At 44.2% G+C, this 26,828-nt stretch overlaps 1 protein-coding gene across 1 annotated transcript in view; it reads left to right on the top strand.

The window, feature by feature from the left end:
* The window catches only part of RETREG1 (reticulophagy regulator 1), a 127,628-nt gene that overhangs the window by 27,530 nt on the left and 73,270 nt on the right, over nucleotides 1–26,828 (top strand). Inside the window, exons 2-3 of the mRNA XM_045082032.1 lie at nucleotides 5,214–5,320; nucleotides 10,643–10,673. Coding sequence (XP_044937967.1) covers nucleotides 5,214–5,320; nucleotides 10,643–10,673 — 138 coding nt within the window. The remainder of the gene's footprint in view (nucleotides 1–5,213; nucleotides 5,321–10,642; nucleotides 10,674–26,828) is intronic.

Genomic DNA, 26,828 nt, shown 5'->3' with positions numbered 1-26,828 from the left:
ACCTCTGGAAAATTTTACTGAACAAATGAGTCTGTTTCTTCCACAAAGAACTTCAAGCAAGAGAGAGAGAGAGAGAGAGCAGGAGCCCTATAAATTCCAGGAAGCTCAAAACTCACAGCATCAACTTCAGTGTATGACTCCTTCCCATCTTGTTTTGGTCCACGTGTGTATGTGCACGTGTGTGTATAGAAGGTGACTGGGTAAATACGCAGCTGTTGGAATATCTGATGGTATTAAGGAATTAGAACAATTTTTTAAAGAAAGATAGTGTTTTTATTGCTAGGCTAAAAAGTTCTTATAGGGAAGATATGTGGCCATATTTGTAAATTTTAATTGCCAATAAATATTGCAATATTTTTAAAGGTTTTATTTATTTATTTGACAGATCACAAGTAGGCAGAGAAGCAGGCAGGGGGGGGGGGGGGGAAGCAGGCTCCCTGCTAAGCAGAGAACCTGATGCAGGACTTGATCCCAGGACACTGAGATCATGACCTGAGCCCAAGGCAGAGGCCTAACCCACTGAGCTACCCAGGTGCCCCTAAATATTGCAATATTGCAGTAATTATATGATATTTGCAATTTGCTTCAAGTAATCTTGGGCGCTGGGGATGGCAGGGAGTACTCTATGGGCATGTACAATGGGGCCATGGATGCAACATTGTTGCGACTTCTTTATTATACTTTGGTTTCTCTTTCTTGACCTGCATGAAATTTACCAAAGTTAACACTTTCAAGAGATAACTGCAACAACCCAAGCTTTCCCAAATATTAGGCTATTCCTGGAAAATGAATAAATTAAACTCATGTGTTTCTAAGATTTTCATTTCAAATCACAAGTCTGTACAGCCACGTACTTTAAATTGGAACCATGAGATGAACCATCTTAAACAGTATAAATAATTAAAATACCAAATATGCATAGGTTTTTCTGGGTATGAATGATACTATTAGGAATTTGTTTCGCAGACAATTCTGTACTTCAGTCTTGGAGTCGAGAATGTTCACCGACCAGGGTGACAATCATGGGATTCCATACAGCTTCAGCATTCCTTCCCCAGAATTTGTTGGGATCGCCTTTGCACCTGACCGAGGATGTGTGTGTGTGTGTGTGTGTGTGTGTGTGTGTGTGTTGGTAAATGAAGTTTATTGGAACACAACCAAACCCATTCTTTTATCTTAAAAAAAATTTTTTTTATTAACATATAATGAATTATTTGTTCCATGGGTACAGGTCTATGAATCATCAGGCTTACACATTTCACAGCACTCACCATAGCACATACCCTCCCCAGTGTCCATCGCCCAACCACCCTATCGCCCCCTCCCCAGCAACCCTCAGTTTGTTTCCTGAGATTAAGAGTCTCTTATGGTTTGTCTCCCTCCCCAGTGCCATGTTGTTTCATTTTCCCCTCCCTGCCCCCCATAACCCCCTTCCCTTCCTCTCAAATTCCTCATATCAGGGAGATCATATGATAATTTTCTTTTTCTGACTTATTTTGCTTAGCATAATACCCTCTAGTTCACCCACGTCACTCTGAATGGCAAGACGTCATTTCTTTTGATGGCTGCATAGTATTCCATTGTGTGTGTGTGTGTGTGTGTGTATCACATCTTCTTTATCCATTCTTCTGTTGATGGACATCAACAGGCTCTTTCCATAGTTTAGTTTGGCTATTGTGGACATTGATGCTATAACCATTTGGGTGCACGGGCCCCTTTGGATCACTACATTTGTATCTTTAGGGTAAATACTCAGTAGTGTGATTTCTGGGTCATAGGGTAGCTCTGTTTTCAGCTGTTTTCCAGAGTGGTTGCACCAGCTTGCATTACCACCACTTTTATCTAATATGATGCTGCTTTCACATGGTGACAGTTGACAGTCGTGACAGACCATAGGACCGATGAAGCTGAAAAACTGTTCTATCTGGCCCTTTGGGGACATGTGCTGACTGGTTGCAAAGTTTTATTCTTTCTCTTTCACCTCAGTGTTTTTGGAGATAGATATACAAGTTTCCTTTCTTCCAGATGGTTTACAAATGATCAAAGCATCATTGATTAAACAGTCCAGTCTATATGATTGAGGATTCTTAATGATCAATGGACACTTAGCCAAAATGGCCCCGGACCCTTGCCCTGGACCCCTAACTTGAGTTGCTATGGCAGTCAATGCCCTCCAAGTAGAGTCTTCCAGCAGCCAGGGCTGAGGGTTAAAATCTTGCCATTTTTCTATTTGTAGAAGTTCATAACTTCCACTAAGAAAATAACTAATGACCTTCACTGCTTGGGTTGGTTTTGCATTTCTTTATTTTTTTAAAGACATTTAACTGGTTTCCTGGCTGCGTGGAGATCTTTAAACTTGAGAGAACTTTCCTAAGGCTTTGCCTGACTCTGCAAAGCAGGTTATTCTAAAAACCATACTAACTGAACATCTATAGATATTTTCTGATGCAGTGAGTGGAACTGTGAATCACAACTCATTTATGAACCTTGAATCATCTTAGAATTATAGTCGGCATTTAGAAATATAATAGAATTGACTGGAAAACATCAGAAGGCATTACAAATGATAAAGGTAATATTATTTGGGGGCGCCTGCTGGCTCAGTTGGTAAGAGTGTGCAACTCTTGACTGCAGGACTGTGAGTTCAAGCCCCACGTTGGGTATAGAGATTACTTTAAAAATCTTTAAAAAGGGGTAAATTGAGGTGCTTGGGGTGGCACAGCTTGTTAAGCATTCAACTTTTGGTTTCAGCTCTGGTCATGATATTGGGATTGTGAGATCAAGCCGTGAATTGGATGCCATGTGGAACCCAGAGTCTGCTTGAGATTCTCTCTCCCCCTCTCCTTCTGCCCCTGCTCTTTCTGTGTCTGAAAAAAAAATGATAAATATTATTTTTGAAACCTTGGTTTCATTTGTATGCATTTGTATGCATGAATTTCTGACTGTGGGTCACCATCAAAAATTTTGAAAACTACCGGGTCAGTGTCAGTTGGGGAGAACTGAGCGAGCCTGGCACCCAAGGACAACAGCAAGCAGTGATCATAGCCTGATAGGAGGAGGTGAGCAAGAAGAAAACAAATACCACAAAACACCCTTGGTTAATACAAACCTATATGAGCTCAAAGAATAGAGCCAGTAGCAGTCCTGGAGCAGAAGACAAATTATTATTAATAAAAAGTGTAGATGTTGACATTAGGGGTTTTCTGGTGTGTCTGCTCCTTCCCTCTGTGCTTCTTGTTCACTGTTTATTTCCTTTTGGTAGCTCAGTGCCTGGCCCAATGTAGACACTTTCCAAAGAAATATTTATTGAATGTAAATACTAAAAATTAGACTACCTGTTTCAGAGGATCTGGGGGGAGGAACGTGGAGTCTGGGAATGTGCATTTTAACAAGCTTTCCAGGCAGCAGCCTGTGGCTGTGGCAGACCAGGATTGAAGAAACATGGGCTTATTCTACCTGCATTTTCCTGACCCAGGTCACACACCGCTAATATTAGAACCAGAGCTGGACCTGGCTTACCACCAGCGTCTCCCATGGACCACTTCTCACCAAACATATCACACAACCTTCTAATAGATCCTGACCTCCCTGCTTCCTCACTGCCCACCTCGTCCTCTCAGTTGCCTTCTGGCGTTTTTCTTAATCACCCGTAATTCCATTTTCCTACCCTATACCTTTGGCTTTCTCTCTATTGCTGGTGACATTGAGACCAAACGCCCTAGCATATCATTCGTGGCCTGCCACAGTGTGCTCCTGGCCTGTCCCCTCCATACCTTCTCTTTCTGCCAGTCTCCCAAATCTCTCCTTGACCCACCTGACCTCCTCCTGCTGGGGCACCCCAGAGCGCTCCGCGTGCCCCAGGCACACCTTCCCCTTCTCTGACACTGATCTTCTGTACATGTTGTATTCTCCACCTGGAACAGCCTCTGTTTTCCTCCAAATTACATCCATCCTGCCAGGCCAAGTTCAAGGGCCACGTCCATAAAATCTTCCCCCATTAGTGAGTGAATGATTCCCCCTTTTTTTGCTTCTCTTTGTTCTTTGCTCATGTTTTATTAGAGAACCTAAGACTCATTGTCTTGGATTTTGTTAGCTTGGCAGGTGTTCCTCTCTGATGAGGAAATAAGTTCCTGGAAATCAGGATTCTTTGTAGTATGTGTTTTTCTCTATAAAGCTTACAGTGCCTTGCAGCTAGTTTTAAATGACAAACATGTTAAGTCAGTGTTTCTGTGATTATATCAAAATTAATATTAATGGGCAGTTTGACCAATTAACCTGTATAGAACAGGCTTCACCTCTGCATGAAGCCTCAGAGCTTGTGACTGAGTAGCCGTTCCGTTTCTTTATTGGCCCAATTATAAAAATGTGCTGCCATGTTTGTGTGCTGTTCTTGATAAAGAATTCTTTGTTTCCCTCTGGGGCCAGATAGACCAATAGTGATTTTAAGGAAGAGGCAAGCACCTTGAATCCTTAATTGCTGCTTTTGAGAGCCTGGAGGAAAAGGGTAGTCCTTAAATAAACGAATGTGGCATAAAGCAGAGCAGAGAGGACGGCCAGTGTGGGGCATCTGCAGTAGCTTCTCCGCATGTCGGAAAACCCTGCGGCTCTGCCTTTCTGGGGCCTCATGATTCGGTTGCAAGTCAGTTCCGTCCTCCGTCTGCTAGCAGAGTGATGGCTGGGCCACACCCCGCGGAGCAAATCCTCTGCCCAAATTAGAGGTTAGAGCAGAAAGCCTAACACAAAAGCCGATGTGGCTCAAGCACTTTTTGTTTTGCTGACTTAGATGCCCGTGAGATCACTTTGATGTGGTCTCATTGGAGTGATTCTGAAAACTGAAATTGGGATTGTTGTTTCTATGGTGAAACTACACCTAATTGTTTTTTTTTTTTTTTTTTCTTCTTTCATTTGAGAGAGGGTGTGTGAAGGAGAATGGGAGAGTCATTGTAGGGGCAGGGGAGAAGCAGCCTCCCCGCCGTGTGGGGAGCCTGACCAGGAGGGAGAGTGGTAGTGGTAGCAAGTGTGAGGGGAGGTGGGGGGGCATTGGGTGGCCAGATGTGCAGGGATGATCCCAGGAGCCTGGCATCAGGACCCCAGCCGAAGGCAGATGCAAAACTGACTGAGCCACCCAGGCACCCCTGAAGTAAACCTAATTTTTAAAAAAGGATAAAAATCCTCCAGTTGAACTAATAATTTGTCTGTTTTTGCTGTTATAGGTTCCTTGCACTGACGCCATGGAGAGTGTATCACCTGATTTCTGTCATGATTCTTGGGCGTGTTATTATGCAAATAATAAAGGATATGGTTTTGTCTAGAGCTAGAGGTAAGAAAACTGAGAATTCATTTTTACAGGCTGTAATTTTCTGGACCCTGAGTGTCTGATCTTTGTGTAGGCATGTTAACCAGGTAGTTTTAAAAGGGAACAAAGTAACAGGTTATGTAGGCACTGACTTTGATATTATTGTTTAATGAATATTCATTTATTTGGTAAATATTTATTGCTTATTAATTACTTACCTGATGTTGTCCCTAGTGATGGCTACTGCTCCTGGGCAAAAAGGCTTGTGTGTGCTAGTTTCTCTGGCTCTAAGCGCTCCTTAAATATCATTTTGATATGTGAGTATCATATCTGGCGGCAGCGAGGCTAACGGTGAAATCTTTATTACAACCCACACGACGAAACTTGGACCACTGGAAGATGGAGCATTTATGTATAAACTTTCTCTGCCTCAATGAAGAAAGAACAATTCAGGGCCTTACTAGTTGGGGCTCAGCCAGTAGAGGTATGAATCTTGATCTCAGGGTCATGAGTTCAAGCCCAATGTTGGGGGTAAAGATGACTTAAAAACAAAAACCAAAGAACAAGTAATAGTTATGTACATTTTAACAAATGAGTTCACAGTGATGAAAAACGAACTAATGTTCAACATTGTTTAGAAGTGAGAAATTGAATAACTTTTGAAATTTGCTTCAGGTGTTTTCTGAGTAATTTGTATTAGAAATCAGAGTCAAGCTTTTCTGCACTTGGAGAGGCCTCTTCTACCAATGTCTGAGTCAGTTTTCATGGATGAGCAAAATGGCCTCCTTGGAATATTTGAGCCTTAAGAACCTAAATGTGATAAGATAGATTCGATCAAAAACTGGGAAGAGGAGGAGGTTACAGTGAGACATTTGATTTCATTAAGTGTAACCTCCACACGGCCCACAGGGGTCTTCCCCAAGTTCTTGCCCTGGCAGGGATCCCGGGGCCTGTCCCGCGGGAGGTACCTTGTTCTCCCTAAGGCCAACCCTGAGGCCACAGACAGAAGCTGTGACTGACTTACCACCCTCATGTTCTACAGGGAGCTTGAGCTCTGGTTTATCTTTTAAGTCTTTCCAGTTCTTAGAGCAAACCATGTGCAAACAATTTTTAAGAAAGATGGTTTTACATTGCTGCGTCTCAAGGTTTGAAGGAAATTTCTTCATTCCAGTGATTTGGGAAGGTGACCAAAAAATTTGTTAATTTGAAGAATTGATGTGGGGAAGTCAATCTCCTTAAAAGGGGCAGCACGAAACGGGAGGTTTGGTTAGGAGACCTCCCACCGCGGCGCTTGTGTGCAGTGACTGCTTCTCATGAGTCTCTCGATGACGATCGTGCTCTTGGATGCGCTGTTCCCTCTGTCCCCTCCCCTGCCCCACCATTTTCTGTTTCAGAGAACGGTCACCCAGCTCCCTAACTTTTATTTTTAAGATCTATTTATTTGAGAGAAAGAGAGTCAGAGAGCGAATGCAAGTGGGTTGTGAGGGAGGCAGAGGGAGAGGGAAAATCCTCAAGTAGCCTCCCCACTGAGCGGGGATCCCAATGCGGGGCTCGATCCCAGAACCCTGAGATATGACTTGAGCCAAAATCAAGAGTCAGATGCTTAACGGACTGAGCCACCCCAGCGCCCCACCCACTCCCTTACTCTTAACTCTCTCGGGCACCCGCCCTGCGATTTTCTGTTCACCCCAGATATAGTAAGGCTGCCTGGAGGGGGAGCCTCTCATGCCGTGGGGTTTTGCCCGGAGCCAGTCCAATCCCTGCGTGGCGATGCCCTGGTTCCATCCTAATGGATAGAGGAGAGCCCATTGTTCTCCACTAGACTTCGTAATGTCTTCCTCCTCTGGGGCCTTCCTCAGGGGAATCCGAGAAGAAAAGGATGGCTTAAAAATTCTGCCAGCAGCCGTTGCCGATGAGCCTCTTTGTGGTGCCCGGGCTGCATCAAACTGGGTCCCCTCCGGGCGCACATTGCCAGGAGCAGGCAAGCATGGAAGGTGAGGACAGAGCTGGAAAACTCCAGGACAGAGCTGGAAAACCTTGCAGTTGCTCTGTTCTCGCTCCTGGCCGCTCACGCAGAGTTCGTTCTCAGCCTTGCCTCGTTGGCTTGATGTTCTTGGGAACATGGGATGTCCACGTTCCTAAAGGGCAGGACCCCTCTGCTTACAAAGGTTCAGTCCTTTACCGGACTAAGGCGGGAGAGTTAGGAGAACACGAGCCTGAAGGGTCTAGCCTGGAGCTCATTCACGCCACTTCCCAGCCGCAGAGGGCACCTGTCGTGGCTGTGTCAATGTCCTGGGGCTACAGTAACAAATCCTCATCAGCGTGTGGCTCGGAACAACGGAAGTCTCGTTTCTCGCTCTTCTGGAGGCCCGTCGTGCAGAATCAGTAGCGTGGGGCCAAAACCAAGCCGCTGGCAGGGCTGCGTCCCTTCCTGAGGCTCTGGGGAAGCTTGCCTTGCCTCTCCCAGCCTCGGGTGGTCACAGCCCGTCAGTCCACTCCCTGCCGCGGCGCTCACGGCCCCCTCCTCTCCCGTCCTCACCACACCTGCCTCCGCCTCCCTCTTGCAGGGACACTTGTGATCGCATTTGGGGCCCACCTGCACGACCCAGGACAGTCACCTCATCTCCTGATCCTTGACTCAATCCCACATGTACCTCCCTTTTCCCATAGAAAATAGGATTTTGCAGGGTTCCGGGCAGAAAGGCCCACAGTCAGTCACCTTATCCCGTGAAGTGGCAGAGACCGACACCCCACAACCACACAGTTGTGTGAGGGTCTCCCTAGAGCAAGGAACAGAAGCAGCTCGGGCGCTGTGACTGTCCGTGTGGTTCAGCGCTGGTGCAGAACCTGAACAACGGGGGTGATGCAGGTTTGCGCACTCCTCGGGCATTCTGTGCGGGGCGCCTTTCTGTGGCAGCCCACCTCAGTGCAGAGCTTCTGGTGCCTTCTGGACCCACCCCCGGCCTCCCTGGCCCAGGGAGTGCTCATGCCCCATCCTGCAGGGCCGTCCTGTGGCCCGGGCCGAGCTTTCCATCAGGGTTTTAACGGGGTGGCCTTGCTCTGAGGACAGCATTGCTCCTGCCCCAAGAGACCAGGAGAACCGGGACTTGCGGCTGTGCTTTCCGAGCGCCCCCCAGCCTGGGGCCGAATGGACAGGGGGTTCCCAGGCCCCCTTCGGTAGAGTCGTTGCAGGCAAAGGCCCATTTGAGCCCCGCACGGAGCTGGCCAGAGCCGCGTCGGCGGACTTGCCAGCCCAGAGCCCCGCCGTGCAGAATCCCAGGACCCCGAGATCACAACCTGAGCCGAAGGCAGGCACTTCACCGACCGAGCCCCCAAGGCGCCCCCCGCATCATTATCTTTAATGCCATCTTAGATGCTCCCTAGGACATAGGTGAGCCCAAGAGTGGCGATCCTTTCAGGTGCATTAGTCTTTGTGGAACCTACCAGAAGCAGCATGAGCGGCCTCCAGCTGCGGTGGCTTCCTGGTGCCTGCCTTGAGGGCTCGCTTCCTCTTCCTTCACGCCCTGGGGAACTTCTCTGCAGCCCTAGGCTGGTCCTCAATCGCCTCCCCGTTCTCATTACAGAAGAGCAGAACTTCCACCCCTGGCTGCCTTTAATATCCTATTCCAGTACCACCCTGTGCGGCGGGAGGAGGGCTCAGTGGGTCCCCACGCGGCCACCTGTGGAGCGTTTCCCCCTCTGTCTCTTCATCCCCTCCTCCCGGGAAACCCGCACTGCCCGGTTAAGCCTTGTCCTGCCAGCCCCTTGCTCCCCGGGAGCCGGCTCGCAGCTTTCAGTGCAAATGCTGTCCGGCTCAGCCTCTTCCCCCTGCACTGCCCCCCAGTCCCGCACGGCCTCAGCCTGCTCTGTGCTCTGTGACTGCGGTGCTCCTGTCCTTGCCGTTGTCAATGTCCTTGTCCCCTTAGCCAGCAACCATACCCCTTTTCCTCACTTTTAATGACAGACGGAACCAGCAAACATCCCACAGTGTTATCTGCTTTCTCACTCTTGGAGCCAGTGTTAGCTGAGAAATGCCCTATGAGGGGTGGGTTGTTCATGCTTGGCTTTATCCCACTCCCCAACGTCAGCTCGAGGCCTCACGGGAGTTCAGAATTCCTTGGATTCTTTTGAATTGATTAGTGCTTTGTTTGACATGTCATCTAACCCCAAATATATACCATCTAACTCCAAAAGCTTATAGGGATCATAAAAAAATCAGACTTTTTAAAAGGTGTGGTAGAGGAACAGGATTCTAATATGGTGACTGTAACTGAGCGACAGATTCACCCCCGGGCTTACCGGCAGCCAAGGCAAAAAGGGAAGCTAGACCAACTGAATAATTCTTCTAATAGTCTGATGAAAGAATGCAAACAATTTTGAGAAACACTTTTTTTTTTTTTCCCCTGGGATCAACTTTAGGAATTTATTGCATAGATCTTTGATAGGGGATGCTGCAGAACAAAACGGATACCATCGTTGGCATTCATTTCGTGGGAAAATGCGGAAACCACCTCGAGGCCATTTCTAAAACTGCACCTCATTAAGGCAGGTAGCAGGGCGATGAAAAAAGCAAGCCAGTCAAGAAAGCAGATGCTTTATCTAAGTATACATTTTTTCTCTTGATTTCATTTGAGCCTAGATATAAGCTCAAAATCCCTAAAGAATGAATAGATAAAAATCTCCTTTCTCAAGTAGCAGCTGCCTTAGTTCTTTTGTCTGTACCGTTTTAAAGCCCACCTGAAATGCTGCCTTGGTTATTGGTACTTCCCCGAGCAGCCTGATTTTCTCTCTTCCCTGAACTCTCATGGTTTGGGCTTGTGCCCCAGTTCACAAGGACTTGAGAGTTTGCCAGGACTGCCCTACTGAACAGTCGAGTCCCCGAAGCAGGACCAGGGGTGATGTAGGGCCCTGTCTCTCATAGCACCTGTCTGAGTGTTTTGCATGTAACAGGATCTCAAATATTCATGAACTAATCACTGCATTATCTGTAGTGCCAAAGTGTCCACTGGACGGTCTGATAATTCCTAGCGTTTAAATAGCTCTGCATTTCTTTTTTTTTTTTTTTTTTTTTTTAGATTTTATTTATTTGAGAGAGAGAGAGTGTGTGTGTGCACAAACACACACTGGGGGGAGAGGCAGAAGGAAAGGGAAAGGACCCATGTGGGACTCCATCCCAGGACCCTGGGATCATGACCTGAGATGAGGGCAGGCATTTCACCCACTGAGCCACCCAGGCGCCCCTAAGCATTTCATGTTAAATAGCTCGGAATATTTCTAAGTTGAGAAATGCCTCAAGAGAAAATCGCCTCCGTTAATGTCTTGCTTTTGGCCTGCCCTTTGTTACAGGTGCTCAGTTGTGGAGAAGCCTCAGCGAAAGGTAAGGAACTTGGTTGTTTGTTTGGTTGGTTTTGTTTTGTTTTCCAATGTTATCGCCTAAGAGTAAGGTAGGTGACGGAGCTTCCAAGATGTCCAATGGATTCAAATCCATCAATTAGTTCTCTCCTTTAAAACTGACATTATGTTTTAGAACAGTTGAGATTTTCAGAAAAATCGAGAAGAGAGGACAGAATTTCCATATACAAGGACTACATTCCTTACCTTCTCTTCACGTAGTAATGTTGCATTACCACCATACGTCATTGTCCTTAATGAGCCCATAATCAATATTTTCTTATTAGCTAAAATCCACGCTATGTACAGATTTCCCTAGTTTTCGCCGGATGTCCTTTTTTGGTTCTAGGATCCCCATCCAGGATTCCACAGTGCATTTCATAGACATATCTTCTCGGGCTCCTCAGAGTTTTCTTATTTTTGTTGACCTTGACAGTTTGGAGGAGTACTAGTCAGATATACTGTAGGGTGTCCCTTTATGAGAATCCGGTGTGCGGTTATGGGTTTGGGTAGAGTGCGTTGTCATCAAGGGTACTTCCCATCGATGCGATTTATCACTTATGGTGTTCACCTTGACCACCGGGCCAGAGTAATGTTTGTCAGGTTTCACCAAGTTGGTTATTTTAAGCAGGGGAATCTGCTTGGCAAATCAAATTAAGACCAGAAGGCTGTGGATAAGTACAGGATCAGAAAAGTTAAAAATAGAGCTACCCTATGACCCAACGGTTGCACTACTGGGTATTTACCCCAAAGATACAGATGTGGTGAAAAGAAGGGCCATGTGCACCCCAATGTTCATAGCCGCAGTGGCCACAATCACCAGACCGTGGAGGGAGCTGAGATGCCCTTCAACAGACCAATGGATAAAGAAGATCTGGTCCATATATACAATGGAATATTATGCCTCCATCAGAAAGGACGAATACCCAACTTTTGTATCAACAGGAATGGGACTGGAGGAGATTATGCTGAGTGAAATAAGTCCAACAGGGAAAGACAAATAGCATATAGTTTCACTTCTATGTGGAGCATAAGGAATAGCATGGAGGACTTTAGGAGAAGGGAGGGGAAAATGAAGAGGGGGATCAGAATGGGAAATGAACCATGGGAGACTGTGGATTCCGGGAATCAAACTGGGGGTTTCAGAGGGAGCGGGGGGGGGGGGGACGGATGAGCCCGGTGGTGGGTATTAAGGAGGGCACGGATTACATGGAGCACTGGGTGTTATATGCTAACAGTGGGTTATGGAACACAATATCAATAACTAATGATGTACTGTATGGTGACTGATGTAACATAATAATAATAATAATAAAAGAACAGAATCGGAGAGAATGATTTGAAATTGGCTAACGATGATGCCCGTGTGGCACGTAGGCCCCTCTAGGCACAAACCACCCCTGGCTGGCCTGGCTGGCAGTATGGGGCTTGGGTTCATGTCCTGCCCACCGCAGACACACCAGATCTCCTTCGGTGTGCGTCTAAGCTTCCTGGGCAAGTGAAGAAATTGAGCTTGCTCCTTAATTTTGGTTAGAGGGATGATACAATCCAGGGATCTAGTATAATTTCAAGGGAATTTTAAAAGGCACTTTGTGATTTACTGGTACTTATTTTGGCTGGTGAAGGTAGCCTGCTTTTTCCAGAGCCCTTGCTGTCCAAGCCCTTCTAACACAAGTTGCCTGTATAGAAGCTATTTGAGTGTTTGATAATCATTTGGAAAAAATAAAATAGTAAGCAGGACCTAGCAGCTCACTTTGCCAACCCTGGGTTTGGTCAGGGAGTGAGTAGCTCTGTATAATAAGGCTTTTTTAAGATGTATAATATTTCACCACTTTGGTAAAGTGCTCATGTGCCTCTGGAGAAGGCATTATAAAGGAAATAACCTTTTTTATTTTTCTTTAAGACGTATTTATCTCCGTGAGAGAGAGGGGCAAAGAGCGAGCACAAGACGGGGTGGGGGAGGGGCAGAAGGAGAGGGAGAGAAAAACTCAAGCAGACTCCCACTGAGCGAGGAGCCTAGTGCGGGGTTCAGTTTCACAACCCTAAGATTATGACCTGAGCCCAAACCAAGAGTCGGTTACATAACCAACTGCGCCACACAGGTGCCCTGGAAATAACCTGTCATTTTAAGGGAGGGTCTCATTCACTTCACAATTACCTAGATATGTATTCAGGTTCATCCTGGTCCCTGTCCCATAGCTGATGGTCTCGCCAAGTTCATTTCACTCTTGGCCTCAGTTCTTCTCATCTGCTGAGGAGGTGAGAGAGAGAATCATTTTAAATATTCCCTCCAGCCCTCTAAAGTCTGTAATGCAATTCAAGGTATTAGTGTGTTTGAGATATTGTGATTCATAATAAGAATATAGATGTGGCCTTTGTCCCCAAGTTTCAGAGTCACTAAAACTTTTGCAGTTTCCTAATTGTTGTGAGAAAGGAGTCTTTTTTATGTTAACGAGGTGGCCTTTCTACTGCACAAAGGACGGGGGTTGGCTGTCAGGGGAACCCACCTTGTGGTTGGAGGGTTGGAACTTTCAGTCCTGCTCCCGTTCTCTTGGGAAGGGAGAGGGGCTGGAGGTGAATCAATCACCAATGGCCAATAATTTAATCGATCGTTCCTGTGGAATGAAGCCTCCATAAAAACCCAAAAGGACAGAGTTTGGAGAGCTTCCAGGTGGGTAGACACGCAATCTGTGTGGGAGCAGCACGCTGAGGGAGGGCATAGAAACTCCCCACTGTGTCCCTTTACCATGCCCTATGCTTCTCTTCTTGCTGGATGTTTCTGAGTTAGCTCTTTTGTAACAGACCTGTAATCTAGTAAGTACAATGTTTGAGTTCTGGGAGCTGCTGGAGCCAATGAATGGAACACAAGGGAGGAGATTATTGGAACCTCCGATCCATAGCAGGTTGGTCAGAAGCACGGCTGACAGCTGAGTTGCACTTGGCATCTGAAGTGGGGGAGGGGACAGTCTTGTGTGCCAGAAACTTAACCTGGGGCCTCTGACACTACCTTCGTCCAGGCAGATAATGTCAAAATCAAGTTGAGTTGTAGAATGCTCAGCTGGTGACCTAGAAGACTAGGTGGTGTAGAGAAAGTCCCCCTCCTGCCCACCGCCGCCCCACACCGCCCCACCCCGCCCCATGTCGGAATTGGGATCAGAATTTCTAACTAGTGATTAGCCGTGGGATCAAAGAATCATTCCCATTTCTTTCCTTTAATTGTCTTGTTACATTTTTGTTTGACCAGTGACTCTTTAAAAGGTATTTAATCTGCAGTAGAAAGGATACTTTTTGGTATTCTCTCACTGCTTTTTTTTTCCCCCAGATTTAAAAAAAAAAAATTCTAGCTAGTTAACATTTAGTGTGATATTGGTTTCAGGAGTAGAATGTAGTGATTTTTCACTTGCGTATAAGTGCTCATCAAAACCAGTGCCCTAGAGACCCATCACCCATCTAGCCCATCCCCCACCCACCTCCCTTAACTCCATAGTTAGGAGTCTCTTATGGTTTGCCTCCCTTTTTCTTTTTTTTTAATCCCCCTTCCCATGTTCATCTATTTTGTTCCTTAAATCCCACATTTGCATGAAATCAGGATACCTGTCTTTCTCTGATTGCCTTATTTCACTTAACATAATCCTCTCTGGCTCCATTCATGTCACCACCAATGGTAAGTTTTCATTCTTTCTGATGGCTGAGTTCCTGCAGTTTCTCCTGCATAATTGTATTCTGTCCTCTCTACATCACAGAGTTGCGAAATTACAATATTTATTCCTCTAATTTCTTTGATTCGGTGTGTTGCTTATGGTGATTCTTGGTGTCTGGTACTGAGCAGTGCTTGTGTTTTCCATATTAAAAAATTCAAAACCACTTTATTTGAAGGACAAAATACAGTGCTGTAGGAGAGGATCTTCTGAGGCAGAAAGGTCCTCTTTTGCTCATGTGAGCGTTATGGGATTCAGGTCTTTCCGCTTCCATGGCTGGTTTGCCCTGTCTCAATCTCAGAACGAGCCCAGCCTTCTCTCGGTGGGGCTTTAATTGCCTCATTTAAAGATCATTACGTTCACTGTAAAAAGGTGAAGCAAATAATGGACCATTCTGTCTTCATAATGCCGCTGTAAAGCTTTTAAATTAAAAAGGAGCTCCTTGCCAAGGGAACCCTTGTGCGCTGTTGGTGGGAATGTAAATTGGTGTAGCCACTATGCAAAACGGGATGGAGGTTGCTAAAAACTTAAAAATAGAATTGCCCCATGATCCAGCAATCCCTCTGCTGGGTATGCAGCTGAAGGAAAGGACATCACGGCCCCAAACAGATGCTTGCCCCAGATGTCCTGCAGAATTATTCACAACAGCCAAGACATGGAAAGAGCCGAAGTGTCTGAAGGTTGGACAAATGGATATATAGGTATTTCCCTCAACATTTAGCGTGAAGACGGTGCTGTACATTATGTGTGTAATTTCTCCGGGCATTTAAAGGCTATTCGCAAAGTTCACATGGGTTTTACTGGTAAATAACAATAAAACCAGCATCTAATTTCTGATGTCGTCAGTAATAGAAGTTGGGTAATTTTTTTAAAAAGATTTTATTTATTTATTTGACAGGGATCACAAGTAGGCAGAGAAGCAGGCAGAGAGAGAGGGGGAAGCCGGCTCCCTACTGAGCAGAAAGCCCGATGCAGGGCTCAATCCCAGGACCCTGAGACCATGACCTGAGCCAAAGGCAGAGGCTTTAACCCACTGAGTCACCCAGGTGCCCCAGAGTTGGGTAAATTTTAATCAAACCCTACTCATATATTGGTTTTTGTATGTGGAAAGTTGATTTTGTGAAACTGTGGTTTGTAGTGGATAAGTTCTGAAAAGGGCTCATGCTTGACCTATTTCTTTAATAAATAGTAAGTCACTAACTCTACGACCTGGACAGGGTATATCCAGCGCAGTCTGTCAACTGAACCAAATTACCATCTCTTAGGGCTCATTCCGATTATTGAAATGCAGTCTGACCCTTAGTGTCCTAAGAGCTTTTTATTTCTGCACGTGACTCTGGCAGCTGACTGAGTAAAATCATGTGTTAACAAAGGAGACATTGTGCACACTGCCTTTTAAAAACAGAAAATTGTTTTCATTTTGACCAGGTTTTCCTAAGTATAAATTAGACAGAAATAACTTCACTTGCATCTATCCTGATCATTCAAAATTTCTTTACAGACTTCTTTAATAGTCAGGTATGTTATAACCTGATGAGCTAGTCTCCTCAAAATTCTCATCAAAAATCTTGTTCTATCAGGGCATCTGGGTGGCTCAGTGGGTTAAAGCCTTCTGCCTTCGGCTCAGGTCTTGATTCCAGGGTCCTGGGATCGAGCCCCTCATCAGGCTCTCTGCTCAGCCTCTTCCTCTCTCACTGCCTGCCTCTCTGCCTACTTGTGATCTCTCTGTCAAGTAAATAAATACATTTTTAAAAAAAATCTTGTTTTATCATTCAGTGCCAATTTATAGAAAATGTCAGTGTTTTTTTTCTTGGCAGCAAAAAGAGTTTGGAAATTATGGCTGAGAGTGCTGGGATTTTCGAACAGGTATCCTTGGGATCTCGACGTCTCTAGCAGAGGGCCCTTCACGGGAATCGGGGAGTGCTTCCCAGTGATTTGGGAGGACGTCACATCTACTTTGCCTCACCTGGAGTTGACTTCGGAGACATAGCAGAGAATTAACAGTCAGCGTTTCTGTTTTGAACAGAAAGCCAGCAGGGATTAGCAAGCGTTGTGAGCTTTTTGCCTCTATTTTGGTCCAATGGCGGGGGTGTTCACCTGCTCTCAGGAGAAATAGCTGTGTGGACCCACTTCGTGGGATAAAATGCCCTTCTGCCTTGTCAGCTTCCTGATAACTGCCAGTCAGAGCGTTCTAGCTGGTTCTATTTTTTTCCAGGGGAAAAGGAGCCAAGAATCTTTGGTTGTAAAACCCAAGTCCTGAGCTTGCCCTGGCTTGTATGCCCAGAACAAACAGAGCATTTAAGTAGGGGCTGTGTAATTAATTAAATCCTTGAGCATGACATTATGTCTCTGTTAAAAGTGAAAAGTCATCTAGCATTTGCTAAATTGTCTCCTCTGAGGAATAGAATTTAGTGCAAAAACTGTGCTTTCAGTACTTATGACTCATCCTTACTCATCAAAATTACATCGACCTGGTGAATTACTAAGTAAAAAGCCCTGCATCTTCACATGGTATCTTTTAAAAGTATCCTTTCTTTGCTGCTAGGCACAGACAGCAATGATTTTTGACTTGTGCAATGAAACGGGTCCATTTTACAGTTTGAGCATTTTTGAATGTGTGTAAAGTCACCTTGTGACGTGTGTTTAATAACCTTGCTCTTGTCCCTTTGTCATAAGGCATTATATTTGAAACCTGGATTTTTTTTTTCCCCCAATTTAATTTCAGGCGGAACTTACAGACAGGGGGAGCCACATCTCCCTGACTTTTAAAAAGAAAATCTTGCTGTGAAGGATACTTTTGTTTGAATTAAATGGGAAGAAAATTGATTTATTTCTAGAAAAAAATATTCCCTTAAAATCAGAATTTGCTGAATTTTAGGATAAGCGTATCTAAACTTGAGTCAGTCTTTGGTTGAAGATGTCTGTGCTGGCCCGGGAGCGAAACACTACTGAGATAGATATCTACTCTGCCAAAATAAAAATCCAAACAGGCTTTTATTCCTTTTTTTCCCCCCCCAAAATAATAATTGAGCATTATTCTGTAGTCGTGTATTGCACAATGGAGAGTCAAAGCGCCTTTCTTCCTCTCTGTTGGGAAAGAACAGCCCCATTCAGTGACTGATCGATGGCGAGCTTGCAGCCAGAGCTGCTGATACTTGGTCTGAAAGTTTCTCTAAGTTCTTCATCCAGATTCCAATCTGTTGTATTCATTTTTTAAAGTTGTGCCTTGAAAATCAGACCAGTTTGAAGACAAGAATGGAGCAAAGGACTCTAAGCAGTTTTTAAAGCTGGTGTGCACAGTGATGCAGAGAAACCTACTGCTTCTCTTTTTGCCATGAGTGGTGCACCTACATAGAAAATTATTGACGGGTTTTTGAAAATGTCTCCTGCTAGACATTTAGGGGCTGTCTTTGTGTCTCGGGAGTCTGTCACACTGAGGTGCAGCCCATGTCCAGAATGTGAATTCAAGAGAAAAAGCTCGCCTTGAAATCGACATGGCTCTTTCAACCCAAGGATACATTTCCTGAAGTATTAAAAATCAAACCAAAGAGGAAGTGCATTTCTTGGCCCACTGGCTTCATTGACAAGGACAATCAATGGTTAGACCTCTTTCTGGCTGCATATTCCTTTCATGAGTAACATAGTCTCCTTACATCCAAGCAGATTTATTGAGTCAAAACATGGATGGAAAGCCAGGGGCCAGGCTGTCTGGGTTTGGGAACAGTAGCCCTTAGGTGAGCCCTACATGACTTAAAACTCAAGGCTCTTTAAGTGAAAAGCACTCAATATTATGTTTTACTATAATGTATCATTTTTTGCATTTGATAGTTTTTGACATTCCTTTAAATTAGTGTGACTCCATAACAATCTCATTTAACGTGAGTTCTATCACCCCCATTTTAAAAATTATTGAGAGCTCCTTTATCTTTGCATAATTAAGAGTATGTGTTCACTGCCATTTCCCATGGCAGAGCCTTGAGTCCCTACAGCCCCTTAATAACAAATGAAAGCTCTGACTGATCATTTTCACCCACGGTCCAGTTTCTCTTAACCCCACACTCATTAGGTTTGATTAGGTCGTAGATCCTGAGTTACTGAGGATTTGAAAATGTGGTTTCTTTATACATGTATTAAACTAAGCTAGACTAATTGGTGTTACCTAATAGCATTCTTGCTTCATGAGATTTAGGAAAAAAAAAAAAAACCAACCAGAGAAAGAATGATTAGTGCGTAGCATTCCTCATAACTTTCACTGGCCTATGTTGTGATTATTTGAATATAAATATATAAATTAGGACTTCCAAGAGAGCTGGAAGTTTCTGTCTGCCTCTATTTCTCTTTGTTTCTTTACTTTTTTTTTCCCTGCCTCTGTGTCTCTATCTCTTGATCTCTCTCTGCCTCTCTTTTTGTCTCTTCTCAGTTTTGGTCTTTTTTTTCTCTCTCTCTTTGTCTCTGTTTCTTTTTTTCGATTTCTTTCTTTACTGTTCCCAAACATGGGTATCTATAGTCTTTTCAGCTAGTAGTATTTAAAATATCCCCCGCCCCCAATTTTAAAATTAATACATGCTATTGAAAACTTAAAATATAGGAAACATATAAAGAAGAAAACCTAAATCCCTTATAAATCCATCACCCATAAATTAAACTCACTTTCAGTTTTGCTTGTTTTGTTCCAGTCTTTTCATAAAATTATATAGGCCTGTTTGTTCATCCTCCATCCTTTTGACGAACATTTACTGAGTGCCTTTATTGCCAGTATTTCTAGGCATTTGTGGAAGAAAACACAGCAAACTCTGTCATGTGCTAGTGAGTGAGTCAGAAAATAAATTGCTACCCCACGTAATGTTACATGGTGAACCATGTTCAAGGAAACTAAAGCAGAAGAGGTGATGAGGGGGTATAGGGGTGGGCAGGAGGGCCAGGTTGTAATAATTCAGGCAAGCAAAGACTTGACTGGGGATTTTAAGCAAAGCTTAGGAGGTGAGGTTGTGAATCATGTCTGGTTAAAGAGCTCCTAGGGCAGAGGGAACAAGTGCAAAGGTCCTGAGGTAGGAGCTGTATATGAGGGTGATTGTTTTTTATACCAGTTGAGTTTTTTTTTAATGCTGCCATAGTAACTGGAATAAATGGAATATTATGCAGTTTATTAGGATCGTATTATAAAAGAGTATTTAGCAACCTGACAATCTACCCTTTATTGCTAATTGTCTTAAAAAAAAAAAAACCCAAAACTATAGGTTTAAATAGGTACGGAAGGTACAGTGTAAGACGTTATAATTATATGCTGATACACAGGTGATACCGCCGAGCGAGGGGATTCCAGGTGGTTTTTATTTTCTTGGTTTTGTTTACCCATATTGCATTTCTCTCTCTGTAATGAACATGGCAGCTTTTCTCAGGCACAGAGACCATGAAAAGGGGAGCTCCCCAACAGGCGGAATGAGGTGTGTGACTGTGGCTGTTGGAGGTGACACACGGAAGTCTGCGGGCAATGTGGCTCCAAGTGCCTGATGCCTCCGACTCCGGAGCTGCCGTCCAGAGACCGGGCTCTGGTTACGAGGGGAGAGACTGGCAGACCCGTCTTTGGAAACAAAGGTCAGGGCCGATGTCCAGAGAAGCAGCTGGGCTCTGCGGAAGGATGGAGCCTCAGAAATCAGCCAGAGACATTATGGGGATGGGATGGGGGTGAACTAGGCCAAGTGCCTCTTGACATTAAGTCTCCTAGGATTGGGGTGGAAAAAAAAAAGTATGAATGCTTTATTAAGTAATACATGAAAATCATTCATTTCCAAGGTCAGGTGGTGTCTGAGGGTTGGGATAAAATTCTTAAATTCTTCCTTTCTGAGGCCCTGCTACAGGCCCAAGGTTGGGCCTCCACATGCAGGGGACAGGACTAACTACATCTTCTCACGTCTGAAGTATGATCCAAGCGTTTGCACTTAAGTAAAATTTGGAAACTCATCATATCACCCAGACTAGGATTCATAGCTCTATCCTTATGCTCCAAACTACAGACTTTAGGCAATTCAAAGAAGAATGGAGCTGAGAAGACCTCGTTTTCTCTTCCGAACAACCCACCCCTGGGTGGGTGGTCTGGCTGGCTGGCTGTCCATCTATCAGTTATTCATCTATCCATCTACTAACTTACACATATTCCATAATTATACTTTAGTGATAATATTTGATATTCTGAACAATATAATATTATATTGTTATATATTATAATAAAATGAATACACAGGAGCCTTTCCCTGTGACAGGATTGATGCTACTGTCTCTCCTTTACCTTCCTCTTCTGCTTCCTCCTTATGCCAAAGGCAAGAATGACCCCAAATTGTGTGGTCTTCATTCCATTGCTTTAAAAAAGTGATATATCATGTATATGTGTATGTGTGTGTATGTGTGTTTGTGTGTGTGTGTGTGTGTGTGTGTGTGTGTGTGTGTGTATATGTACTGAAATTATATGGACACCTATTCCTTAGATTTTTTTGGAGTCTATGAAACTGGTACCATATTTATGTCATCTTCTAGAACTAAGGTCAACACTAAATGTTTTTTAAACAGAATAATCCATGTTGCTGTGTATAGCTGTGGTTCATTCTGGGTTGTTGCTGCATAATAGCCCACCAGAGGACTACACCACAGTTTGTTGTCTTTTCATGGACTTCAGGCATTTTCTTTTACCAGACTGTCCACTGCTTCTTTGAGTTTCTGAGTTTACTACACGGCACTACTACAAATCACAAAAAGAAAAAAAATTAAATTCTCAGCACATAAAGTGAATAGTTTCTCAGGCAAGAACGCTGCGTGTTTGCAAGCGTGTAAAATCTGCTCCAGCACTGGGGCCCAGACCCAGTGTAGAAGGGTTTCTTGCCACGTGGCGCTGTTGGCACGCTGGCTGCCACTAGAGGGCATGGGAGGGTGGGGACGGGCCTGTGTCCCGAAAGCTAAGAATAACAGGGCTGCTGGTGAAACGTGGCCGAGTGGCTGCCGTGTTTCCAGTACATTTGTGTTTCCAAACATTTGTGTTGCTCCAGTTACAGGAAGAAAATGCAGTGAAAGGTTATGTCTGTCTGTGTACACCTTACCCGTGGATAGACACACTTGTTCATGGTTTCTGCTCCTCCTATGTTAAAATACAAGGGTAGAGTCGTGACAAAGATGCCTCCCTGGGGAGGGGACAGACTGGGTGGGGAGGACATTCACAGACGAACCAGCCCCAGTGACTGTGAGCTCATCACCCTTTTACCGTGTGTTTCTGACGTCTCACTAAGTCTTCTGCATGATCTTTATTGTGTGTTCTCCAGAGTCTCAACCTCCCTCACTTGGCTTAGAACTTTCTCCCCTCTTGGACATGAAATGCATTGATGTCCATCCCCTAATGCCCAGAACTTTTCGGTGGCTGTGTGCCTTACACAGCAAGGGGGGGACTTTGCAGATATGATTAAGTTAAGCTGTTGACTTTGAGGACAGAGCCCAGGTCCATGAGTCAAGGAATGCAGGTGGAAAAGGCCAGGAAACAGATTCTCCCCCCGAGCTTCTAGAAAGAATGTGGCCCAGCAGACCCATTTTAGAGTCTGATCACCAGAACTCGAGGCTGATAAATGTGTGGTTTTCCTCCACCAAATTCGGTGATTCATTACAGCGGCAATAGGAAACCGTGTTCCTTCTTTGTGAAAGAACCACCTTTGTTTAGAAAACATTGAGGGTCCATTTGCCAGCTTACATCTCCATCCACTAAAGAAGTGCAGGTGACCCCAATTTGTGGGAGGAAACAAGGAAGCTTGAGGTGCCAGCCAGAGGGGTCGAGTGGACGAGGCACCATACAGGACAGGGAGCCCAGAATGTTCCTACTGGGCAAGTAGGAGCTTGGAAAGGGCACATGAGGTCAAGATGGCCAAGAAGGGTCTTGAAGACACCAGGCCTAGAGGTCAGGGGCAAAGAGTGTTCAAGGAGGAGACTCTGCATGGTGCTCTAAGGGCACCAAGGAAGGCCACTGGATCGTATAAAAATATGAGTGTTTGTGGAGAACTTTATAAATAGTTCCCCAAGCTTTTGTTTATACATGTGCAGGAGGCAGAGACTTTTTGGAGTGAAAAACCAAATTAAGGGGCTTATGGATAAAACAAGGGCTGAGAAAATGGAGGTGGGTAGTGTGAACCACACATTTGAAAATATTGGCAGTGGGTGCGTGGAGAGAAATGAATCCGTGAAGAGGGAAAGCCACGGTTTGTTTTTTGTTCTTTTTTTTTTTTTTTTTGATTGTGGTTAGAAGAGCCATAATTTACCATGAGTGACCTTTTGTACCTTCTCAGTATCTGGCAGCCATCACCACTGTTGGGTTCCAGAATATTTTCTCCCCCGAAAAGGAAGCCCTATCTCCCTTCCCTCTAGTTCCTGGCAAACCACGAATCTGCTTTCCATCTTCATGGATTTGCCGCCTTCTAGATATTTCCCACAAATCATACAATACACGGCCTTCTTGTGTCTGGCTAGTCTCACGTAACATCGTGTTTTTAAGGCTCATCTATTCCATATTGGGCATTAGCACTTCATTCCTTTCTAGGGCTGAAAAATATTCCATTATTTGGATAGATCACATTTCGCTTCTCTGGTCAGCTGTGGATGGACATTTAGGTTGGTTCTGCCTTTGGACTGTGGTGACGGGTGAGCAGCTTGGTTTCTCCTGTTGGGTTTTGTTTTCAGGACAGGGAGGCACGCCCTGTGGGGGAAGGAGAGGTCTGCAGCCAGGCACGACTGCTTTCCGTCCAGCAGACGGCACCTTGGACCAACCGCCTGGCTGCTGGGGGCCAGTCCGCACTGTCCTGAGGGGGCAGGATCCTGTCCGAGGAGAGAGGGGGACCTGGGCAAGGGGTGGGCTTTGCTCATCGTCCCCGAATCCTAGGGGAAACTGGAAGGTAGCATTAGGAAAGTGGGCACAGGCCAGAAGAGTGTGCCCTTCACTTGTCATTTTAGTCATGCTCCCTTTCTCATTTATTTTTTAAAGGGGAGAAGGCATGCAGGAAGGAGAGAAATGGGGAGGCATGTTCTGATTTAGAGGTATCTGGTAAAAGGAGGCAAAAATGTGTGATACGGTATCCGTATTGGGTAGATTGCATTGCCTGAGTGCTATTTATTAGGTTTTTTTGAAGGCTATTCTTACTTGTGCCTGTTTTTAATATCTGAACAACTGGGAGAGAGAACTTATAATCCTGTAGTCATTTGGCTTGTATTCTTAGAGTATTTTTAAACACTAACTTTCAGAGCCATCTAATGTCACTTTAAAACACAAGGAGTGCTTCCAGTATTCATTTCTCCTGATCTGTAGGTTTTAGATTGTGAATAGTATTTTTACTTCCACTGAAAATACACTCCGCCCCCCCCCCCCCCCCCCCGATCTCTTTCTTGATGTTTGCCTAAATTTTTTTGGTCAGTTGTCATTATCTTTATTAAACTGAGTGCTGATATTTTCAGTCATGACTTAAGAGTCATCTGCTATGGAGAGAAAACTGTCTGAATTCCAAAGCTTATTAAGCTGAACATCCTCAAGTCAGAAATGGATGTGTATTTTGAATAAATTGCACATTTAAATACTTTTTTTTTTCCCCCAGAGACTAGATTCAAATGAAATCATCTTGCTTTAAAGGGCTTTTCATGACTGCAGCAGCCTGAGAATGTGAACTAAGGATTCAGTAATTGAGAAAATTGTTAAATGAAGACTCAGTAATTAAAAGAAAAGAAATTTGTGTTTCTGTTTGTTTTATTTTCTTTTTTTAAGAGATTTTATTTATTTATTCATGAGAGACAGAGAGGGCAGAGGCAGAGAGAGAAGCAGACTTCCCACTGAACAGGGAGCCCAATGTAGGACTTGATCCCAGGACCCGTGGGATCATGACCTGAGCCGAAGGCAGACGCTTAACTGACTGAGCCACTCAAGGTCCCTGAAACTTGTATTTTTAAATTGAGAAATTGATCTGAAACTGATTTGAGGTCAAAACAAGAGTGTCCTAATCTAGGTCCTCATGAAACTGGAATAGAAAAGACTGCTCTTCTCTACAGTCTTGCTTACATATAGCTAGGTGATTGAGTTGGACAATTTGTACTTGCCTAATGGAAGGGAGGAAGAGGTCTTGGTTTGAAGAATTTGTTTGTGCTCTTTGTGGAGGACACATGGGAAATAAATTAGAGACTGACTTAGAAGGTTGGCTTTGTTCCTTGATCAAGGCACAGGAGTCCTCAACATTGAAAGACAATATGGCTGGTAACTTTTCTCATGCTGGTTAGACTATGAGATTGATAATAGCAAGAAGATATTTTGCTAAAACCTTGAAGAAAATTCTTTCTTTTGGTACTTCCCAACTGATTTCTGGAATAGAAGAAAAGCTGTTCCCGGCTTTCGAGAAGTAGAGAGAGGCAGGGAAAAGTTGACGCTGTTCCTTTTACCAGAGCTGAGACTGTCATCGATGCTGTGTCTACGCCTTTGTCTGAGCTCACCACCTAGACTTTGTGTGAACTCTTGGGCCAAGATTCTCTCTGTGCCCCTGTCCCTCATTTTGCCCTTTTAAACTTAATAATGCGGGGAAATAGAGGGAATTTCACTGATGGATACGGTTCATACGAATGCGGATTTAGGGAGCAGGGTGTAGCTATAGGCAGTCCAAGCCTGGAAGTTATCTTTCTGAAACAAAATCATAATGATAAGCTGTCCAGCACTCCAAGTACTCAGTCCAGAGGGATTATTGCTAGTAGCTTTTGGTTAAATAGTTCTAGCACCTCATGACCCTCCTTTTTAGATACAAAGAAGAAATGTTCCATTTCGTGTTCTTTTTTGTGTTCTGGAACTCCTGAATTACATCGTTATTTCGAGGGATGTTGTGAATACTTGGGCGGGAGTCATGGGTCGTGAGCTGTTTTCAGGCACATGCTGCCTTCACTCCTATTTTGACACGTTTAGAAGACAACTTGACAGCCACTACCACGGGTCTGACATCGTGGAAAGGTCTGAGAAGAAGTGGGACTCACATGGCTAGGTCACCTAACATCAAGACAGTATCAGGAGTAAAGTCATTAATCAATCCCTCTCCCCCAGACCTCCAGTCTGATAGACCCTGGCTCCTTTTCCATGTTATAGAGAATTAGAAAATGCAGACAAAATATAAAAGTGGATCTATATAAAATATTGTTGGTCAAAAAGGCTATAATACAGTGCTCTCAAGATATTCTAAATATATATATGTATATATATATATATATATATATATATATATTTTAATCGGCAGTCCACATGAAGCTAAACAGAAACAGGACTGATAACAAATATGTCATGATTCTCTGATTGCCATACTTTTCTCTTTATGGAGTAAGGAGCTATCATGGTCACGTATCGCTGTGTAATAAGCATAGAGATCTCAGGGGCGCACAGTTAGCATTTGCTTCTTGCTTGTGTATCTGTAGACCAGCTGGGGTTCATCTGGTTTGGGCTGGACGTGGCTCCAAGCTTTGGGTGTATCTAGGCCTCCTCCTCAGCCTTTTGGCCTTGTTGGATTAGAGGCTATCCAAGGCAAATTGTTCTTAGGGACAAAGACTGTAGGAACCTCACAGGGCAAACCCAATCATTTATGCACATTTCAGGCTACTCCCTGTTAATTTCCAGTTGGCCAAAGGAAGTCATTGATCAAGGAAGTCAAAGGGGAAAATACATCCCCTTTCTATAGGCTGTGACAAGGGTGTGGACATGTAACACTACTACAGGGTTTGAAGAATTGCGACTCATAATTTGGTCTAGTATTAGGGTTTTTTATTATTAGGTTAGGATATTTTTCATATGGTTATATTGGTTTTTATTCTATGTTCCGAATATTTTTTGATGTTATTTTTTTTTTTTCATTTATAGGATAAAAGCTTTTAAGTCCAGTTTCCCTATTTATTTCTGAAGATAGCTACTTTAACCACCTTTTCTTAACCCTCAGTATTTATAGGAACTTCTTGGATTTTTGCCATAATTGTTAGTTTTACCCAGCACAAATTTTAAGGAATTTACTCAGTTCCTTATTACTCTTCTATCTTTCCAAACCAGAACCATTTTACCCACTAATAATTGGAGGATATGAAATTATTGGCAAATTTAACATTGTGGTGGTGCATATGTGTGTGTGATCATATAGTCAGAGCTGAAGGGATTTTTTTGTTTTATTTTAGAGAGAGCGACCAAGCACATCCATGTGTAAGTGGGTTGGGGAGGGACAGGGGAGAAAAAGAGAGAGAATCTTAAGCAGTCTCCACACCCAGTGCAGAACGCGACATGGGACTCAGTCTCACAACCCTGAGATCATGACCTGAGCTGAAACAGGTCAGTGGGACAGTTAACCGACTGACCCACCCAGATGCTCCTAGAGCTCAAGGGCTTTTTAAAAGCTACTGTAATTATAGGGCTGACCACTGAA

The sequence above is a fragment of the Mustela putorius genome, unplaced genomic scaffold (genome assembly GCF_011764305.1).
Source record: "Mustela putorius furo isolate JIRA1106 unplaced genomic scaffold, ASM1176430v1.1 tig00000589_pilon_pilon_pilon, whole genome shotgun sequence".
NCBI classification, from domain to species: Eukaryota; Metazoa; Chordata; class Mammalia; order Carnivora; family Mustelidae; genus Mustela; species Mustela putorius.
This window is presented reverse-complemented; position numbering and strand designations above follow the sequence as displayed.